At 37.3% G+C, this 18,515-nt stretch overlaps 1 protein-coding gene across 1 annotated transcript in view; it reads right to left on the bottom strand.

Annotated features, from left to right (window-relative positions):
- GALNT14 (polypeptide N-acetylgalactosaminyltransferase 14) overlaps positions 1-18,515 on the bottom strand; it is a 299,110-nt gene that overhangs the window by 73,182 nt on the left and 207,413 nt on the right. The window contains exons 4-5 of the mRNA XM_014053318.2: positions 3,078-3,145; positions 2,685-2,750 (exon numbers count right to left, since the gene is read on the bottom strand). Coding sequence (XP_013908793.1) covers positions 2,685-2,750; positions 3,078-3,145 — 134 coding nt within the window. The remainder of the gene's footprint in view (positions 1-2,684; positions 2,751-3,077; positions 3,146-18,515) is intronic.

The following is an 18,515-nucleotide window of genomic DNA, read 5'->3' as shown; positions in this document are numbered from 1 at the left end:
TATTTGTACTGAGGAGTTTCTGGTCAGATTTCCTATATGGTTCAGCAATGCAGAAAATCAGAATTATTAATTTCTCAAAGAGCCTCCACACACAGAGGTCCTTCTCTCATGGAGATAGTCTCCTCCTATATGAGAAGAAAGGAATATACAAATTGCTAAATACTGTACTGTATCATGGACTACCTTACCAAATAGGTCAGTTGGGCAAAATTCTAGTCAAATGGGAATTTTTCACTAGTCTGGACAAGAATGCTAGCTGGGGAATACTGATAGAAGTCCACATATCTTAAAAGTTGCTGAGGTTGAGAAATACAGGTAAGTTTTTGACTTACATTTAATTTAGTGATTGTTCAAAGTTAGAATGGCACTGAAAACAGTAACTTATGACCATTGTGGCATCCCCATGGCCATGTGATTAAATGCAAATACCTGGCAACTAAATCATCAAATTGCAGTGATCCCAGGGTCATGTGGCAACCTCTGATAAGCAAAGTCAATGGGGAAGCCAGATTCACTTAACTGTCCTGTTACTAACTTAACAACTGCAGCGATTCACTGCAGTCATAACTGTGGCAAGAAAAGATGTAAAATGGGGGGGAAATTCATTTAACATCTGTCTCACTTAGCAACAGAAATGTTGGGCTCAATTGTGGTTATAAGTCAAGGACTACCTGTATTGATCTAGCTAATAACTTAGATTTGAGCCCCTGCAAAGTTCAAGTATAAAGTTCACTTGCAGCAGAATGTGTGCTTTGCAAGTCAGGGCCAGTGAATTTTGTTCTTTCAACCATAAATGGAATATGATAAACCTAGGACACAACTTGCCACTTTGAGGTGATCACCATCTGCTTCCTGCTTGGCAGGAAATTGTGTTACAATTAGATAATAGGAGAAGGAGGAGGAGGAGGAAGTGGTGTAAGGTTTCCTGCCTAAGCAGGGGTTGGACTAGAAGACCTCCAAGATCCCTTCCAATTCTGTTATTCTATTCTATTCTATTCTATTCTATTAGAGGAGGAGGAGGAGATCAAAATGAATGCCATGTGGGTGAGCCACATGCCTTCCAAGTTACCCCAACGCTTAGTTTAGAAAATTTAGGTAAGCAGGAAGACTACCAGCTGGGAACAATCACCTTGTGCAGCTGAACAGAGTGGTGTATCTAATCCAGAGAAGAGAAGGATCAGTAGATCAAATTCTACAATAGAACATGCTGCCTGAAGAGAGTTTTTGCAAAGCCTTAATTGACAGCTATAGTTCTTTTAAGCCAAGAAAAAACACTTGTGTCTTCTTTCTCACCTCTGACACTGTTGCTGGGAAGAATTTTAATGACAGGGGCTCTGTCACTGCCAAGTATTTTTTCTTCACAATGCTTTCACCCACATCTTTACCATGAATACTTATTTAATAAAATTATACTTGTCCTTCAACAAACTTCCAGGATGGTTTTAAAAAAGCAAACTTAAATACACAAGTAAAATTTAATGTGTGAAATTGCAAATGATTGTTACTTTATTAATGCAAATTATTAAGCAGTGACGGATCATTTTAAAAAGTTATTACAGCTATTGGGCCATTTTAATACAGCAGGCATTCAGCTGAGTGGCTGATTTTTGAAAAACATCCCTTCTACCTTTTTGTCAGCTCCACGGGCAGCATTTGGACTGGCCAAATTTATATCAGGCAAATGAGTATTAATTCAATTGAAATTCAACCTTACTTTATGCACATGTCAGAAACAGAAATGACTTGATGGTGCATTTATCTCAGTTCAGGAAAAACTATCCATTTCTCTTGCAAATATCTTCCTTATTGCAAAATGTACCAGTCATGGAGGTTAATGTGCAAAAGTGGATATGCCATGCTTAAGTGAAGTCCTTTAAATGTTCACCCTGATCCTGAACTCAATAGTCCATCAATGATGAAGTCATTTTTAAATTAGGCATTTTAGATAAAGAATGTAAAAGAAATAAAGATGAGTAAAAAAAAACCCCAATAGTAAAATATCGATGAATAAAAAAGGGAACTAAAATGCAATTGAGCTTACAATTTTCAAATGTATCATTAATTACAAATTATAAAATGCTGCAGTCCTGGGTACATTTGCTAAAGGAAACCTGACTGAGGTTGAGTTTCATTTTGAAGAAAAATACATTGATTGCTTTATTTTGTTCTTTAAAGCAACAGTCCACAATCTTTTGGACACCAGGGACTGGTTTCTTGGAGAGAAGTTTTTCTGCGGACTGGAGGGGGGGCGTGGTTTCAAATGCTTCTTGCATCCTGTGAATGGGGCTTAGCTTGTTTGCACAACCCTGTTTCTGGCATGCTGCGGACCGGTGCTGGTCCACAGACAGGGGGTTGGGGACCCCTGCTTTAAAGTATGAAAATAATTTAGAGAACACAATTACATGCACGGACACACAGACACACTGGCAGACATAGGGATGACAAGATCTCTATGACATATGTTATAAATAAGTGCCTCATCTTCTTTCATTGATACTGCTTACATTTTCATCAGAAAGCTCCACCTTAGTAGGAGATTACAAGTGTAAAAAGTATGCACATTGGTTGTAAAAGAGTATTTAGGACAGGCATTGCACTTTATTTTCCCTATACTATAAAGCGTTCGTTTTGTCTTTTTATCTTCTTTGTATTCCTTCAGTGTGCTCAGCCCCCCCAATGCTTACCTTCTCTTCTACTGTTGCGCAGGCATTTCACTTTGGGAAGCTTGATCAGCAAACGGCAATCATCCGCTTTGAAAACACAAACAGAATGCAATGTTATTTGATTGTTTCTTTTCATCTTTCAAAGGCTTTCACACAATCAAGAGGTCAGGAAGTGAGCGTTAAGAACTTTGATGGTGGACACTTAACTCCTTGTGGCAGAATAGAAAAGGGTATGAGGCCATTATAATGTCAAGGAACAATGGGGAATCATAATACATGAGAAAATCTCCTCTTTTCCAGGATCAGGTTTTTAGTCTCATGAAGGTTGAGACTGTGCGCCAATATATCCTCACACAGATGCACAGTTCCCTCTCTCCCTCCTTCTCAACCCCTCTAGTTTTCAAGTTCACTTACGATCATCGCTGAAGTCATCTACTAATAGGATTTCATGGACCAGGTGCACTGGGGTTCGGTTCAGCACACTAAGGGATTAGAAAAAGAAAAGAAAATACCCAATGGATTCTCAACAGAAAAACAACACTGGGGGAAAAAATCATGCTCAGAACACATTTCGCTTGGATAGATAACAATGAAGTTGAGGAGAAGGGATGAAGAATTTGCAAAAAGTGATAGTTATTTAAAGTTATACTACTTAAACAAAATTGAGGCGATCATTCTGATCATTCATATTTTCCAACTTCAGTTAGAAATACTGTGTCAACGGTGTTTTCCAGAGCCCCTGGGAGTTGCACTTAAACCAGAGGGTTCACTGTTTAGCAATAAAGGTAAAGGTTCCCCTCGCACATATATGCTAGTCATTCCTGGCTCTAGAGGGCACTATTCATCTCCATTTCAAAACCGAAGAGCCAGCACTGCCCAAAGATGTCATGTGTCCAGCATGACTAAATGACTAGGGTGCACAGAATGCTGTTACCTTCCCACTAAAGATGGTTCCTATTTTTCTACTTGCATTTTTACATGCTTTCGAACTGCTAAGTTGGCAGAAGCTGGGATAAGTAACCGGAGCTTACGCCATTACACGACACTAGGGATTACTGCTTAGCAATAGCACTTTGACTTATATACTGCTTCCTAGTGATGTTACAGCCGCTTCTAAGCGGTTTACAGAGTCAGCATATTGCCCCCAACAGTCTGGACCTTTTGGTTAGTGCAAATTATGAGCCAGGTATTCCTGTATTGTTTCATCCAGGATCCAATTTAGATGGGAAGTGTTTTAGAAACAAAGCAGAATCCTCATGACAGGCTGCAATTATAATCACTGTGATGCAAGACTCCCTCAAAGTACCATACTAGCCACTGCTTGTGTTACATCAATTAAAAAGCTAAGCTGAAGCATGGTACCCACCAGCCGTACTGCTTTATAGTCTGAAGCGCCTCATAAATAAAAAGCAATGCCTGCTCATGGAACCATGAAGTTCAAGTTTGCACTTCTGGGCAATAAGATCAACAGCCTTTTATAAAAGAATACCAGCAAACATCGGTCAAGGTTTGTAAAAAACATGTAAACTATCAACTCTGCAAAGAAACAATGATATTTGTATTCTATTATTTGTCGCCATCAAAAGAAAAGAAAGATATCTAGAAGGTTTTACACAAATATTGTTATTTAAAGAATGACCTCTGTAACTAGTCAGAACAAGAGACAAGCAATTTCTGTGGAAAGCTAATTTTTGTAGAATGTCTTTAATTATAAGTTGGCTATAGTCATTGTCATTGTGAATACTTAAATTACATGCTAATTTAAACTGAGTCTGGTTTCTTTTAGCTAATGGGATTGCCCAAGCATTTAAAATAAATGTATCGTATGAGTGTTGTTTTGAAGATAGCTATTTCCTTTCTTTATGTAATGTAAACAAATTATTCACTATCAGAGAATATAAACTGCAAGTTACTAGTGAAATATAAGACAGAAAAAAATTGCCATTAACTCTAAAAAAAAAGGAAGCTTCAACTAAAACCCAAATCCTTTTCTTTTTTAAAAAAAATCAGTGCAATTGGTTTGAAGGATTATATTTATGAATGATATTGATTAATGCTTTCAGGAAAATTTAATTGTTTGAATTTATACATTGGTGAATTTATATATGAATTAAAGAACTATAAAAATATAAATGAAACGAAACTCATTGTTCTAATCGGAATTTAATCCTGAATTCCCCATTTATATTGATTTAAAGATAACATAATATCTAACCTAATAGGCTATTATCTAAGAAATATGATACCAGCTTTGTTACTGTGAGGTTATGCCTTTTGTACAGAATTGGGGAACACATAAAATATATATGTTGAAATAAATGCATGGCAGAAGGAAAGTTGAGCTGAAGGATGCTTGATACCATCAGGCATAGAATCCTTCTGGACAACCTGCAGCAATTGGGAGTGGGCAGCACTGTATTGTAGTAGTTCTCCTTCCTCTGTGGTCACTTCCAATCTATGTTGATCATATATTTAAGAAATATATGAAACTATCAGTTCAGGGTCTGCTATCATCAGTATGCAAATGATACTCACTTACCATATTTTTCGGACTATAAAATGCTCCAGACTATAAGACACACCTAGCTTTTGGGTAGGAAAACAAGAAAAAAAAAACTGCCTCTGCCTCCCAGCAATTTGCCTCCTTGCACCAAACAACAAACAACCTGGTCAGCTTCAGCACAGCCTGATTTAGCACGAGCAGCTGATTGGCAGTTGAATCTGCCTCCCAGAATACCGCCTATCAGCTGTTCTAGCTGGTAACAGGTGGGGATTACCACCACATGTTGCTGCCTATCGCTGCCTCCATATGCACCATTTTTGGCCTCCACACATCCCATTTTTGGCCTCCCCACACCCCGTTTTCACCCTCTACATACCCCATGTTTGGCTGCCACACATCCCATTTTTGGCTCCTTCCAGACAGCAGGGATATGCAACAGTGGCAATTCCTGCTGACTGGAACAGGCTGAAAATAAGGTGAGGCCAAAAACTGGAGGCGTGGAGGCTGAAAATGGGATGTGCAGAGGTGGTGATAAGCGGTGATGGCAGTGATGGAGGTGGCAATCCCCTTAGCCTGGAACAGCTGATAGGCGATATTCCAGGGAGCAGATCCAACCGCCAATCCGCTACTCATGCTAAATTAGACTGTGCTGAGGCTGACCAGGCTGTTTGCTGCAAGAAGGCAAATTGTTGGGAGGCAGAGTTTGAAGGGTGGGGGCCAGTGGGTGGGCAGAGCTTCAGCAACGTTCACTGTATAAGACACACCAACATTTCCACCCACATTTGGGGTGGAGTGCATCTTATACACCAAAAAATATGGTACATATGTTGTTCCTAAAATGTGCAAAGGCTGATGTTGATGTATTACCTCTGTTGGTAAGACATCAACAGCCACTATGGATGGGAAGGAACAGACTGAGACTGAATCCCTAAGGCTCAATCCCAACAAGACCAAGTGTGGATATATGGGCCCCCTTATGTGGCAGAGTTCCCATCTTTCCCAACCATCTTGAAAGAGGGTTGCATTCAAGACAAGTATACAATTTGGGTATTGGCCTGGAGTCACAACTCTTACTTGAAGAACTCTGCACATATCCAGATGGCGCACCAGCTGTGCCTATTCATGGACTGGAGGACCCTTGGATAGTCATTCAAACCCTCTAGCCACCTCTAGAATGAACTACTGCAATGTGCTGTACATGGGGCTGCCCTTGAAACTCTTTGGAAGTTATCCTGCTCTGAAATGTGGTGCTGCATGTCATATCAAAATTCCATTTTCTACACCAGAGTGTATCTTACTGGATATACTTCAAATCCCCTCTATTAAACAATGGCATCTAATAAGATCTCAGAAATATGGCTTTATGACCATGACCCCCACTCTTTGGATTAGTATTCCTCCAGAGATCAGATTTTCTATATAAACAAAGTATGGATTTTTAAAACCCTTTCTGATATAAATCATAGATTGCTTGCTTATTTATTTGTTTCTTTGTTTGTTTGTTTACATGGAAAATGTGATTTACAACTCATGACTGGGTTCATCCAATGACAAAATAAGCAATATCTTATTTTAATATTATGTGTGAATGTAAGCTATACAAATGTACAGGATTCTCCAGCCTAGAAAACAACTCTGCCAATATAATAAAAGAAACCAGGAACACACTTTCATAACATCTATTGATATCTTTCCCAAGAATGAGAACACAGTACAGTAGCAACTATTCTGCATAAGGATCTTGTAAAACTTTTTTTAAAAACAAACAAAACCAGAAATTTGCTAGGTATTCTTCCTGACCAATTTCTGTTAACAGTAAACAACAACATCATTTCCTGAGGGCTGAAACTAAGCCTACCGGAGAAAATTAATTGAAAATTGCTGCTGTATGTTTCTTTCAATGATGGCAAGCCTTTTCAGGCTTCGTTTATTTCCAGGTATATTGTTCTGATCCCATTTTATCAACATTTTTACCATTTTAGCTATTTAAAAATTGTACAATACTTTGGTACTTTTCATATAATAGAGACTAAGAAATACCATATGTCTATAATTTCCCCCAAATATTTCCATTATACTATTGAATGAACCTGTTTCATTCTTGAGTTTTCTCCTTACCCCATACATAATGCACAAAGATCTCATAAATAACTGGCTCCCGTCTGCCAGCTGACACTAACTTTCTACATTATATACTATTAAGAAGGGTAATAAATAGATACACAATAACATCTTTTATTTGGTCTGACATCAATTTAAAATAAAACCAAGGTATAAATGTTATTCATCACCATTAGAATTTTAAAAATGAATTAAAAAACTGAAAATTAATTACTTTCAAAGTATTCAGATTAGATATGCTCCATAAAAACATCCAAATAAACTAACCATAATCTCTAAATGCAAATTCCTGGATGAACTTACAAATTTCCAAGTATCACTGATGGAAATAAGGAAAACCTCTACTGAGTCAAGGGTCAAACAGAATTCACAGCATGTCACTTTAAATTCATGCCTTGAAATTTTATAATCATGTGCTAGATTCTCACAACTAAACATATTCTAGTCCTGCACTCTAAAGCACTTGATAAGGCTATACATTTTTCTGGATCCTTCAGCTGATTTACTCATGACTTTATTATTTTGCCTAATTATAATGTGAAAATGTAGCTATTGTGGTTGACATGTGGCTTAGCAGATAGCACAAATCAAGTTAATTATGGTTTATTCAAATCAAGATTCAACAAATTAAGGCTTATTGCAATGTGCAAATTTAATCAAGGGATGCAAGTGAACCCTATGCCTATTTTATCCAAATTAAATTCACTTGTGCTTGGTGGTATTTATTCTGCCACTGTAAATAGAAAATTAAATGTGGGCACCCTGGTTTTGGACGAAACTCTTCTGAATGTTTATTTGGAATATATGGCATTCTTTGCACCTCTCAAAGAGGCATCCCAGATTTTCCACCAAACTTCTTGCCATTCAGCAGGGAACTGTTGATGATATTCCATGTTAGAAAGCATAGGCAGTTTACAGCTATTGCTTCTAAATGTTCTGAAGTCTATATGTAACTGTAATCACTCTGATTCACATAGCAATAGCAATAGCAGTTAGACTTATATACCGCTTCATAGGGCTTTCAGCCCTCTCTAAGCGGTTTACAGAGTCAGCATATTGCCCCCCCAATCCGGGTCCTTCCTCACCTTGGAAGGATGGAAGGCTGAGTCAACCCTGAGCCAATGAGATTTAAACAGCCGAACTGCAGAACTGCAGTCAGCTGAAGTAGCCTGCAGTGCTGCATTTAACCACTGCGCCACCTCGGCTCCTAGAATTCAAATCTATGAAGTCATCTCCACTTGTTTAACTCAATCTTTCTATATCACAGGTTGATTCATCAAGAATAGAAAAACAGTGATCTACTTCAGATAAGGAGAACAAGCTTATTTTCAATAGGATTATTATTCAGTGAGACATCCCATCTGTGACTTATTAAAAATGACTAACAACAACCATTGCTTTCCCCTTCTTTCATGCCACCCTCACATTTATTTCTGTCTCTCACTTCCCTACCCAGAGTAAAATTTAGACGTGCTGATCTCGCTTGTCAACTTATCTTTTAATTACTATTAATATGTTTGTTGGTTCTGAGGGTTTATTTTTAAAAATTGCTAAAGGCAGGAGCTGAGTTCAGCAAATTATTGGAATGGAATGATGTCAGAACATGGAGACAGGAGAGCAATATTACACTTAGTGGAAAACTAAACAGGTACCACTGCCTATTGCCTAGGGTGGCCGCGGGGCAGGGGGGGATGGGAAAAACAGCAAGCAAATAATGTTATGAGCCAATATAGTGGTATTAGTAACGATTGTCTTTTATCTTAGTGTCATATAAATTTTGCGTAGTTGGAATAAATAAATTGGATAAATCAAATGCTTCTGAAAAGCACCAAAGCAGGCATAAAGCCTCTCTCAAAATTATGTCTCAACCACTGAAAGGCAGACTAGATTGACTTTTGTTTGTAAAGGTAATGCTGGTTATCCTGGCTTTGGACAGATATCCGTAGATCATATTGTTAATTTTTAACAGAACATGATGACTACTTACTATTTCTGGAGTGATATTTGCCTTTTTTCAGTGTAGCTATAGAATAGGTTCAGTACAGCTATAGAATAGGTTCAGTATAGCTATAGAATAGGTTAAAGCTATGGGAGAATAGCCATAAAAGCTGACATACTGTATATCTATATGGGATGAAAATACTTAAGTTCTATGTAAAAATGTTCTAGGAAATTATTGCTTGTTATCCTGTATTTTGACAGAAGTAGACATCTTCTTCATACTTCATATAATATCCTCGTGCAATTATCTAGGAATGAACAGAATATAATTACCTCTGGCTGCTTCTTGAAATGTTTTCACATGTATTTTCAACCTGCAGAGCAAGTAACTTATTTTCTAGCTGATCTAAGCAGCTTAAAGTGCTTAGATTTTTTTTTAAAGCCACACATCAAATTATCTGCAAAAGTTTGACGTTTTAAATTTAAATTTTCAATTTTTTATTAAGCAGTATATTTTGTCTTTAGAAACTTTAGAAACAGTACATATCAGGCATAAATACAAACATATATGAAGCATAAAGGATATGGGGTTTTTTCTATGCAGTTCTACTCCTAGGCAATGATATGCAGATGAGCCAAAATATAGCTTTTGTTAGCATTTCATTTTGTCACATTTTATGTATATTTCCATCTGCTATCTGTTACAATTTTCAGAATACATAGCTTTGTCCCAAACGTGCCTTAATATTCTTTGAACACATTTCAAAGGGTCTCTCCTCATTTTATCAGCCATGAGAAACAGTTTATGCTTAAAATAATTATCTTTTGCAATGTGTCTACCATATCCATTAATAATCTATAGAAACTATTTACCATTCCAAAGTTGCACTACAGAAGATGCCATAAAACTAGGAAGCACATTCTAACATAAAGTCAGGACATAGGGAAGTAACTATCTTGAAAATAAGTATTGGAATAAAAAGCTCCCCAGAATTCCAATATACAGGTAGCTTTTTTCTACTATCTGCCCTTGGCATCACATACTATAGTGTAGTGTATCCGTGTATAGCGAATAAGGAAGTTGTGAATGCATTTGAAAAGAACTACGGGTTTGCCAACAAAATCAAAGTAAATTTTATATAGATTTTGATCCTACCATTGTACTTATAACTTAAAAGGAGATGCCAAGAAAGGCTTTGGGGATGAGGCTGTGATAACCTTTCTTTTTTAAATTTAAAGAGCAACAATGCCTCCTAAAGTGCCTATGACTGGCCTTATGGTTGGAGGCCTGAATAAACAGAATTTTTAATTGGTTTTCAAAAAGAACCCTGTTCTATTTAATCCATATACCATAACTGGTGAAAAATGGTCTGCATTTTAGCCCAGATTAAATTACAGAAAGGGAAGAAGGTGGATTCAGCTATCAGGTAAGATTCCAATTTGTTGTCTAAGTCCATATTAGAAAGGAAACATTTTGAAAAATGTAACCATCCATCTCCCCAGAGATGTCAAAATGTATATTAGAAAAAGGAAATTCATCAGATCTTCTTAGTTGGACCAGACACAAGGCACACTAAAAGAACAATCCATAAAAGCCATCTTGTAAGAAACAAGGTCTCTACAGGTCTTTTTACAACCTAGCCTCTTACATGGCCTCTAGATAAAATGAAAATTTCTAGGATGAAAACACACTCTCCTGCTGGAAGCCATCTTGCCCTGGCTATCTCTGCATGCAGATGTTTCTAATGACACATGCAACACAAACTCAGAAAAAGACCAAAAGAATTCCTGGATGGACATAATCACAGACTCTAGGAAGGACACACAGGGAGACATGTGTTGAAATGTACCCATGAGATACTTCTACTATCAAATCTTTAAACAATAAATTGTGTTCCTATTTTCCAGTTATGTGCTATGAGCACGTGTGGGCAGAAACATTGTTTTAATTTGATGGAGCCAAGAATCTACATACCTGCTATTGCCCTATATTAAACGAATGTAGCAAAACAGCTTTTTTCATTTTAATTACAAAAATATGTTATTTTAAGAAAGTTCTTAACAGTAATTCATTTTTATTTTATTTGTGTCTATATTACTATAACTGAAATTTATGAAAACAGTTAGGAAGAACCCACTGAATTAACCAAGAATAGCTGGAGGAATACCTTGGTGGATCATGCCCTGCATCTTTACTAACACAGACAAGAAATTTTATATGTGATTATTTATGAAACCAGTGTGTCTCTATGGCAACACGTTAGGACCAAGCAACAATAACCTAAAATCCTCAATGGGTCAAAGGTTACAGATATTAAAATCAAGAAGAGAGCAAGAAAAGGGAAAGGGGATATAAAATAAAATATTCCAACATTCACAATGACTAATTGTGAAATAGATGGAGATTGCACCAGGATTATCTATGTAAATGAGCACTGATTACTAGGCAGCTTTCACATGTTTCTCTCAAATAACTACTATCTTTTTGAAATTCAAGAGTTCTCTTATATGAATGTCAAAAAAGTAAAATACGAACAGGGTTACATTCTTCTTCGCTGATTAGCATGAGAAGGAGAAAAAGGGAAGGAGGAACAGAGAGAGAGAAAGAAGGAAAGGAAAGAAGGAAAGAAGGAAGGGAAAAAAGAAGGCAGGAAGGAAGGAAAGAAAGAAAGAAATAATACTAGATGTGACTAGAGAATGAAAAAATAGTACAAAGTTCTAATTGCAAAGTGCAGAATAATATCAAGCTTTTTTGTTTGCTCTTTTAATCTAAGTTAGCATAACACGGCTTCTCTGAAGTACTTTTTCACTGTCATGGAACTTGAAAAGCACAAGAACATTGTTTTAAAAAGTGAAGAGTGCTTATAAATGAGGTTGCCACTTTCAATTTATTGGATCAGTTTAGTTGATGAATTGGAAAGATTCCATTTCAATCAATGAGGCCAATGGCAAAAGATAAACCTACTTACTTCTGCAAGCCAATTTCTACTCTGGTATGTTGTTAAGTTTCATAATATTGGAGAACTACATTTTTAAACCAACAGACCTATGGCCTGGAACCAGTTAATATTTCAAATTTCTCACTTGCCATGTACATTTCAGTTCAAAAATAGTACACAAAACAATCTAGGTGAACACTACATCTTCCCACCCGAGGAAGACCTTAACAGTTCAACTAGAGATAACATAAAAGGTATATCATTCTCTTTAAAAAAAATAGCCATTGAGAGAGGAATTGTTTGTTTGTTTGATTGATTCACTTACTATGTGTCATCAAGTTAGTATCAACTCTTGGCAACTAGAGTCATGGGCCTTCTCCAGGATGATTTGTCCCTTGTATTACAAATCTAAGATTTATCTGTATGTCCTTATCTTATAGAACCAAGGAGAGAAGCAACCCAGAACTAAGGAGCAATTTCCTAATAGTGAGGGCGATCAACCAATGGAATAGCTTGCCTTCAGAAGTGTGGATGCTCCACACTGAAGGCTTTCAAAAAGAGATTGAACAACCGTTTGGGTCCCTGGTCAAGCAGGGAGTTGAACTAAAAGGCCTCAGAGGTCCCTTCGAACTCTATTATTCTATGTTCTGTCTCCATATGATGTCCTGTGACCTGTCCTCATTATAAATATATCCATCTATTTTGCACTTAGTTGTCCTCTTTTTCATTTTTCTACAATTGCTACCGATATGGACTACTCAAGGGAGCTAGGTCTTTGCATAATGTGTCCAAAGTAGGATAATTTGAGCTGATCATTTGTGCCTCAAATGAGAAGTCTGAACTGATTTGTTCTATGATTGGTATTTTGAAAAATCTTCTGCAGCACCAAAGTTCAAAAGCACTGATATTCTTTCTATACTGCTTCTTCAAGATTAAACTTTTTTGTAGGTACATCAGGACATTTGAATATGAGAAAGAGAAAGAGGAGGGAGAATGGGGAGAGCAGAAGAGTGAGAGAGAGAAGGAGAGAGGAGGGAGAGGGAGCGAGAGGGAGAGAGATCCTGCCTAGACAAAGTCTCTGCATTTTTTCATTAGCAATTTGCTATTGCCTTCTTGAAATTCTAGCCCAAGATCACCTGGTGGCTTTAAGTCTAAAACAGAAAAAACAGAATAACAGAGTTGGAAGGTACCTTGGAGATCTTTTAATCCAACCCACTGCTTAGGCAGGAAACCCTACACCACTTCAGACATGGTTATGGTTATCCAATATCTTCTTAAAGACTTCCAGTGTTGGAATATTCACAACTTCTGGAGACAAGCTGTTCCATTGATTAATTGTTCTAACTGTCAGGAAATTTCTCCTCAGTTCTAGGTTGCTTCTCTCCTTGATTAGTTTCCACCCATTGCTTCTTGTCTTGCCCTCAATTGCCTTGGAGAATAGTTTGACTCCCTCTTTTTTGTGGCAGCTCCTGAGATATTGGAACCCTGCTATCATGTCACCTCTAGTCCTTCTTTTCATTAAACGAGACATACCTAGGATCCATAAAGCAGGATTAAAACTCATAGTCTCTTGGGTTTGATAGACAATCCTAAAAGGCAGAACACATCTAGTCTTGCCTTAGGCAAAAAGCTGGCTTGGTGACTGAGCCAATCACTTCCTTTCAGCCCTAAGAAGAAGGTAGTGGCAAACTATTTTTGAAAATGCTTACAAGAAAACCACAAGGATTTTTCCGGGCAGTCACCAGGAGTTAAGACTAAATTGAAGACATTAAAAATAAAATCCCTCACATCACTATCTTCATTATGGAAATATATTATTGCATTGGTTGTAACGAGGGAATGTTTGTTGTTGTTTTGTTTGGTTCGTATTGCTTTGAGTCTGGCTGGTCTATATGCTTTTGTGTTTTATCTTGTTTTAATGGATATTTGGGTTTCATATGGTTCCATAATCTATTGGAGGTGGACAGTATAACAAATATGAATGAATGAATGATCATTTCTAAGACTGATTGCTATATCGACTGTCACTAGCTTAGTTCTGTTTTTAATTAATTAGAATAACAACAGAAAAAAAGAAAGAAAAAGAGAGAGTATATATACATCAGTGGTGGGATATGACTGGTACACCTTCTGGAAACACCAGGTACCGTTCCGGTACGGTGCTCCAGAGGGCCACCCGCCTGCCCTCCTTACCTGTATTTGAGCCAATCAGGGTTTACGTGCATGGACCATACAGCCCCTGGGCGATGCTCCGCTGAGCAGCTGGAGCATTGCAGAGCATCGCAGGCGGTAAGTATGCAAGCGTGCACTGTGTGTATGCATGTGGTGGATGCCCAGCCCTGTTGCACCACACCAGTTGCAACGGGATTCAGAACACATCACTGATATACATACATAAAAATATATGTATAACATTGTAATCCTTAATTCATCTATGTTGTTATTTACCTTTTGTTGTTGTTGTTAATATTACTGTTTTCTAAGCTTTGCACTAAGGTGAAAGTTAAAATAAAAATCCAAAGAATATAATTTGATACAATGATTAAAATAAAAAAATAAAGAAATAACAATATAAAAAGAACAGTATAGGAAGAAAGAAAGGAAGACAGCATAGGGCCTCCTTACCCCCACTTTTTTCTCTTTTCCCCCCCAACCATGACCATTGACTACTACTAAAATATTTTTATACAATGCTTTAACACCTGCAATTATTTAAGTCATTTTAACTGTTTTTTAAAAACATTTTCTCTTTCACTTAAAAAAGTATGTCACAGCTTGCTTTTCCATGTTATAATATAAAGGAACCATTCCTGGATGAAGTCTGTTAGGTATAGTGTGTGTGTGTGTGTGTGTGTGTTGTGTGTGTGTGTGTGTGTGCGCGCGCGCGCGTAAAACAATTTTTCCATTGCCACTTATCCTCCAATTATGGTCTCTCAATCTTCTATTTTTCAATGCAATGCCAGGTTGATTCTAGTTGCTGTCATCATACATCCTATTAAATTGTGATACTTTTCGTTTGCATTCCCTGTAGATATACTTCATAAAGGCATTTGTGGTCTTAATTCAAATTTTATTTTCAGAATTCTCTGGATGCTCTGGTGTATTTCTTTCTGGTGCATTTCTACCTGTGTCTTTTTGAATGAACACTAAATATGATAAAATGTTCCTTTTTTAATAATAGCATCTCCAACTTTTGTGGTTGTATAATTTGTCAATCTTGGCAATCACTGATGGAGTGATAAATCATCTACAGAACATTTTCTGCCAATTTTCCCACAGACTGTGACTTGATATGTTATTTTTTTTCCATAATGATTTTCTTTATATTAATCATGATCCCATTCCATTCATTGTTCTATCATTCACTGTTCTCTTCTGTTTCATTTCTAGAGCTTCTAGATGATTTGCATTTTAAACAATTAGACTACAGATAGACCTCGCTTACCGGGTGCCTTGGGCAGTGACTCTTCAAAGCTATAGTGGTACTGAAAAAATAACTTTACAATCAAGACACACATGATCATGTGACTGAGGGACGCTGTAAGGGTTATAAATGTGTGCCTTGGTTGTAAAGTTATATGTGTTGACCTGTAGCAAAGAGATTGGAAAAGAAGGGGTTAGAAGAGGAAACACACAGTGGGGAATACAGTGGCTATTTGCCTGAGGGACTTGCAGCTGCTGCTCCTAGTGAATTCCTTTGATGTATATTCCCCACTGTGTGCCTGCTTACTCTTTTATAATCTCTTCCTCTCCAATGAATGTAAATACAATGTAAATTCTCTTCTTCATAATCATCTCATTGACAGAGTGAACATTTCAAAGGGGCAGGGGTGTGTAGGAAAAGAAAATCTGAAGAAAATCATAAGCACAGTTATAATATAGTCACGGGATTTCTTTCATAGCAACCACTTACTTTAACACCAAGTTACTGGTCTCAATTGTGGTCAGTAAATGAAGGCTGCCTAACTATTGTGTTATTAACACAAGGCTATTAATGCTTCTTCATCCAATTTTAATAATGCTTATCTTCAAGCCAACCTTCCTCAATATTTTTCCATCATATAAGTTGAATAAATAAGGGAAGAGTGCAAAGTCTCACTCCTCTACTGATCTAGTATCCTTCGGTTTCAACAAGTTGGTCTGTATAATGGCATCTGACAATATAGATTTTGCATAAGGACAATGATATAGTCAACAATTCCCCTTTTCCAAAAAGTATTTCATGGCTTAGCATGCATTTATTTATTTTTAGTATTGTTTGGTTTACTCAATTATCGGCATGTTTCACCAATAATGACTAAGAGGATCAAGATGGGGAGCTTCAGCCTCTACTCTCAGAATATCAGCACTAGGGTTGGTCTACTCCACAGCCGAATACTGCGCCCCTGTTTGGCTTAATAACTGCCACATTAGCAAGATCGATGCTAGACTAAATGACACTATGTGGCTGCATAAAATTTACTCCTACTTGCTGGCTCACCGTATTGAGTCACATTGCACCACCAGCTCTATGAAGGCAGAAGTCTTAGTGAATGTGAACAACAAAATTATGGGAAGCCCACTTCTGCCTCTGCACACTGATCTTCCTCATCTATCAATTGGCAGGCTTAAATTCAGGAAGTCCTCTCTGGCACTTACTCAACAGCTGTCTAATAATTTTGATATCAACACATAGTGGAAAGCCAAATGGGCTGCTGAATGCCCAGTTACAGGCAGTTACATAGATGACTAAACAAAAGGTGCCAGGTTTTGACATATTCACCCGCATTGGCCAACTCTGAACAGGATCTGTACCCAACCTGGTGTCTGCCAGAACTCATTGTGGGGTCTTGTCTCTACCCCTCAGTGTGGCTGTGGTGCTCCTTGACAAAATATCCATTACATTGTGTCCAAATGTCCATCAAGACTAGCCCAATGTCTGATTTTTTTCAACGTAGACCACCTTGTCATTGAATGGCTGGGTTGACTGGACATTAGCATTTGAACCAGTATATGCTCATGTATTTTCCATACGCTAAATAAATAACTAATAATGACTCTTCTTCCTTGGCCTTATCTAAAACCAATTTTGAAAGGCATCTCATTTCAAGTAGAGGTCTGATCTGCATTGGAGAATCTTAAGCATTATTTTGCTGTAATTTAAAATAAAGGATATTGTGCCATAATTTTCAAATTGTATTTAAGTTCCCCTTCTTTGAAATTGGCATATAGTCTGAGCTGTTTCAATCTGTGATCATTGTGTCATTGTCAACATTGCTGGTGTACTTGGATTATAACAGGTATTGATCATTTTGTTGCTTGCCATATTTCTGTAAATACTCCATCAATTTATGTAGCCTTCTGGCTTGACAATGACCAGAGTGCTGTGTAGCTTCCTCTTGTAGTACTATAATTAGGGGATATTTTTCAAAGTATTTTAGATGCTGACATTTATATTGTAAAGAATTTCAGTATACTCCTTCCATCTCTGTTCAATCTTCTTTAAATCAATTACTACCTTTCCATTGACCTCCTTTAGCATACAGGTTCAAAGTTAAACCCCTTTATGAATCTTTTGGAAAATTGTTTATTTGATTTTCTTTTCCCGTTTCCTCCACAGCAACATCAGCAAATAACCTAGAGGTGTTGATTTAGCTGTCTCATAAATGCCATTAGTACTCTCAGCTCTTCCTCAAAAGTATGTTGAGTGCCATCCAACCTGAAGGGCCCAACATCCAGCACTGTATTGTCTATCATTTATCTTGCCCATCCGGGTCCATCTCATACAGTATGAGATGACTATGTCATTGTCACTAAAATAACCCAGCATCTTTATGTACCATTACTGCTTGATATAATGTCAGTGCCCTTTTCCTCTAATCCAAAAACTAAAATGAGGTATACTGAACTAAAGTAAAAGAGAGAGGAGGGAAGAAGGGGGAGAGAGAGAGAGAGAGTGAAAGAGTGAGAGATGCTTTTATATTTTCTAGTGGCAGACAGAAGAGAACCTACAGCCTTTGTTTCCACTAGTTCTCATTTAGTTGACTGAAAGAGAATTTGCAATAGAAATTATTTTAAAGAAGAGAAACATTTTATTGAATTTGTAATAAACTATTTCTTAATATGACTTCATTATGAGGGGGAAATAGGCAGCAAGTTCTATTTCCCCCCCTGCTGCTAGGGTCATTTGAGGAGGCTGGTATCTGGGGACCGATAAATTAGAAAATATCTAACTTTCCCTCTGTAAGGTTCTGAACTCCTCTTCACCACCTGCTTTACAAACAGTGGGAAAATCTTTCAGTGTTTCATAGACCTCTGATTATCTATATCATACAACTTACACATTAAAAAGTGTTTTAGGTGAGTCTG

Source organism: Thamnophis sirtalis, unplaced genomic scaffold (assembly GCF_051295495.1).
Source record: "Thamnophis sirtalis isolate CommonGarterSnake01/CBP01778 unplaced genomic scaffold, rThaSir2_p1.2 scaffold_6, whole genome shotgun sequence".
Lineage (NCBI taxonomy): Eukaryota > Metazoa > Chordata > Lepidosauria > Squamata > Natricidae > Thamnophis > Thamnophis sirtalis.
This window is presented reverse-complemented; position numbering and strand designations above follow the sequence as displayed.